At 46.6% G+C, this 3188-nt stretch overlaps 1 protein-coding gene across 1 annotated transcript; it reads right to left on the reverse strand.

The window, feature by feature from the left end:
• Positions 1-462: 462 nt before the first annotated feature.
• On the reverse strand, positions 463-2767 carry LOC138892322 (uncharacterized). The gene is made up of 2 exons (XM_070176029.1): positions 2577-2767; positions 463-1093 (listed from the first exon to the last, which is right to left on the reverse strand). Exons 1-2 carry the CDS (start codon positions 2765-2767, stop codon positions 463-465), a joined length of 822 nt encoding a protein of 273 aa, XP_070032130.1.
• Between the last annotated feature and the right edge of the window lie 421 nt (positions 2768-3188).

Below are 3188 nucleotides of genomic sequence, written 5' to 3' on the forward strand. Positions count from 1 at the left end.
TTGGAGTATGATACTTAGATGTTGCTCATGATCCTCCTAGCAGCATGAGTACACCAATATATCATCAATGAATGCTATGATGAAAGAATCAAGATATGGTTGGAATAAATTGTTCATCAAGTGGATAAAGGCTTCTAGTGCATTGGTCAGCCCAAAAAACATCATCAGAAACTCGTAGTGAACATATCGGGTCCTTAAAGCCATCTTTGGAATATTTGAATCCCGAATCTTCACTTGATGATACCAGACCTCAAATCAATCTTCGAGAACACTCTAGCACCCTTAAGCTGATCAAATAAGTCATCAATGCACGATAGTGGGTACCTGTTCTTACTAGTAACCTTATCCAACTGCCTGTAATCAGTACACATCCTCATAGTACCATCCTTCTTCTTCACAAATTGAACTGGTGCACCCCTAAGGTTACACAATAGGCGTGATGAAGCCCTTATCAAGTAATTTCTACAACTGTTCCTTCAGCTTCTTCAACTCAATAAGTGCCATGCGATATGGTGAAATAGAGATGGGCTGAGTGCCCGGTATCAAGTCAATACCAAAATCAATGTCCCTATCGGGTGGCATGCCCGACAAGTCTGCTGGAAATACATATGGAAAATCTCTCACTACCGGAGCTGACTCAGTGGTAGGATTATCAACGCTAACATCCCTCACGAAGACCAAATACGCCAAAGACCCCTTCTCAACCATCCATTGAGCCTTCAAATATGAAATCACTCTGATAGGAACATAATCCATGGAGCCTCTCCTCTCAAACCTCGTTACCCCCGTAATCACCAACATCACAGTCTTTGCGTGACAATCCAGAAGGGCATGACATGGAGACAACCAATCTATGCCCAATATCACGTCAAAATCAATCATGCTAAGCGGTAAGAGATCAACTTTGGTATCATAGCCCCCAATAGTCACCACACACAACCGGTACACATGGTCCACAATAATATAATCACCCACCAGCGTAGATACATGAGCATGTGTAACTAAGGAATCACGTGGCATATCCAAATAATGAGCAAAGTGTGATGACACGTATGAATGAGTGGAACCAGGGTTAAATAATATTGAAGCATCCCTGTGGCACATTAAAATAATACCTGTGATCACAACATCGGAAAAACTTCCTCTGGCCAGGTGGGAAAAGCATAGCATGGAGCATGACCACCACATAATCGACCTCCCCCTCTAGGGAGACCTCGAACTGCCTGAGTCACACCCCAAGCTAGTTGAGCGAGTGGTGTAGTAACTGGTGCAGAAGTTGTAGCCTGACCTCTCTGCTACACAAGACCTCCAATAAAATGGGGGCAAAACCTCCTCACATGCCCCAACTCCCCACACTCATAGAAATCTCGATATAGGGATGAATGCAGGGCCAAAAATGGATCCCGAGAGCTAGAATAGGTACTAAAAGGACTCGTTGCTGACGAACCATGAACTGATGGAGCACGGTACGAACTAAGAGCAAGGAGTGCGCTGGAAGATTACTGAATCTGACGAGAACTGTATGAACCATGGCTAGCTGATAAACCATGATGAATTAGATGATCCATGTGAGCGGGCCTGAAAGGACGACCTCTACTGTTATGTGACTAACCTCCAGATGAGGTAGCATCCCTGTGGCACATTAAAATAATACCTGTGATCACAACATCGGAAAAACTTCCTCTGGCCAGGCGGGAAAAGCATAGCATGGAGCATGACCACCACATAATCGACCTCCCCCTCTAGGGAGACCTCGAACTGCCTGAGTCACACCCCAAGCTAGTTGAGCGAGTGGTGTAGTAACTGGTGCAGAAGTTGTAGCCTGACCTCTCTGCTGCACAAGACCTCCAATAAAATGGGGGCAAAACCTCCTCACATGCCCCAACTCCCCACACTCATAGAAATCTCGATATAGGGATGAATGCAGGGCCAAAAATGGATCCCGAGAGCTAGAATAGGTACTAAAAGGACTCGTTGCTGACGAACCATGAACTGATGGAGCACGGTACGAACTAAGAGCAAGGAGTGCGCTGGAAGATTACTGAATCTGACGAGTACTGTATGAACCATGGCTAGCTGATAAACCATGATGAATTAGATGATCCATGTGAGCGGGCCTGAAAGGACGACCTCTACTGTTATGTGACTAACCTCCAGATGAGGTACTACTAAAACCACCTGAACCATGGGGCCTTTTTCCCTCCCACTCCTCACGCTCAAGCCTGCGAACCAGCTCCAAGCGCCTAGAGATCTCGACCACCTGGTCAAACCTAACATCTATCTCGGCCTCTCGAGCCAAATCAAAGCGTAGGCCATAAGTGAGGCTATTAATGAACCCCTCTCCCCCGATCCTCTATATCTCAGTAGGAACCAACCATACTGTATGACGAGCCAAATATGCGAATCTCATCTCACACTAAGTCACTGTTATACCCTCCTGGTGTAGCTATAGAAACTGCCTACGTAACTCCTCTCTGCGAGTCTGGGGAACAAACTTCTCTAATAAGTGAACTAAGAACTCATGCCATGTAAGTGGTGATGCGCCGACTGGCCTACTCAACTTATAAGCCTACCACCATCTGTAGGCTACCCCTGTCAGCATAAATCTAGTGAATGCAACCCCACTGGTGTCCAAAAGACCAGTTGTGTGAAGCATCCGCAGACAGCTATCTAGAAAATCCTTAGCATCCTCTGACTCTGCTCCACTGAACTCTTGAGGCTTAAGCCTCCCAAGCCGCTCCAATCTCTTCTCCTCCTTATCACTCATAGGTGGACCAACCTCGGACTGAGTAGCAACAGCCGATTGAACTGGTAGTACCCCTAGTGTCTGAAGTCCTTAAGCTAGCTGCTATAGAGTATGGGCAACGAAAGTCTGGGTACATCCTTCTATCTGTGAGGTGGCTGGTGCAGCTGGAACCAAAACCGCCTGAGCCAGGCTCGTGCATACAATATAAATCTAGGCTAAGGCCTTCTAAAGGCTAGGAATAACAATGGGCACTATCGGTGCCTCAACTGGTCCCACCGGCTCAACAACATTTGGTGCTTGATCCTCACCTGGAGCAATTGGTGCCTCTATAGGTGCTACTCTGGCTATAGCATGAGCCGCACCTCGGCCTTTAACTGGTGGTACTAGTGGCCATTTGCCCGATTCAGTAGCACGTGTCCTTACCATCAATGAGAGAATAGAA

This window comes from Nicotiana tomentosiformis, chromosome 5, assembly GCF_000390325.3.
Source record: "Nicotiana tomentosiformis chromosome 5, ASM39032v3, whole genome shotgun sequence".
Taxonomy (NCBI): domain Eukaryota; kingdom Viridiplantae; phylum Streptophyta; class Magnoliopsida; order Solanales; family Solanaceae; genus Nicotiana; species Nicotiana tomentosiformis.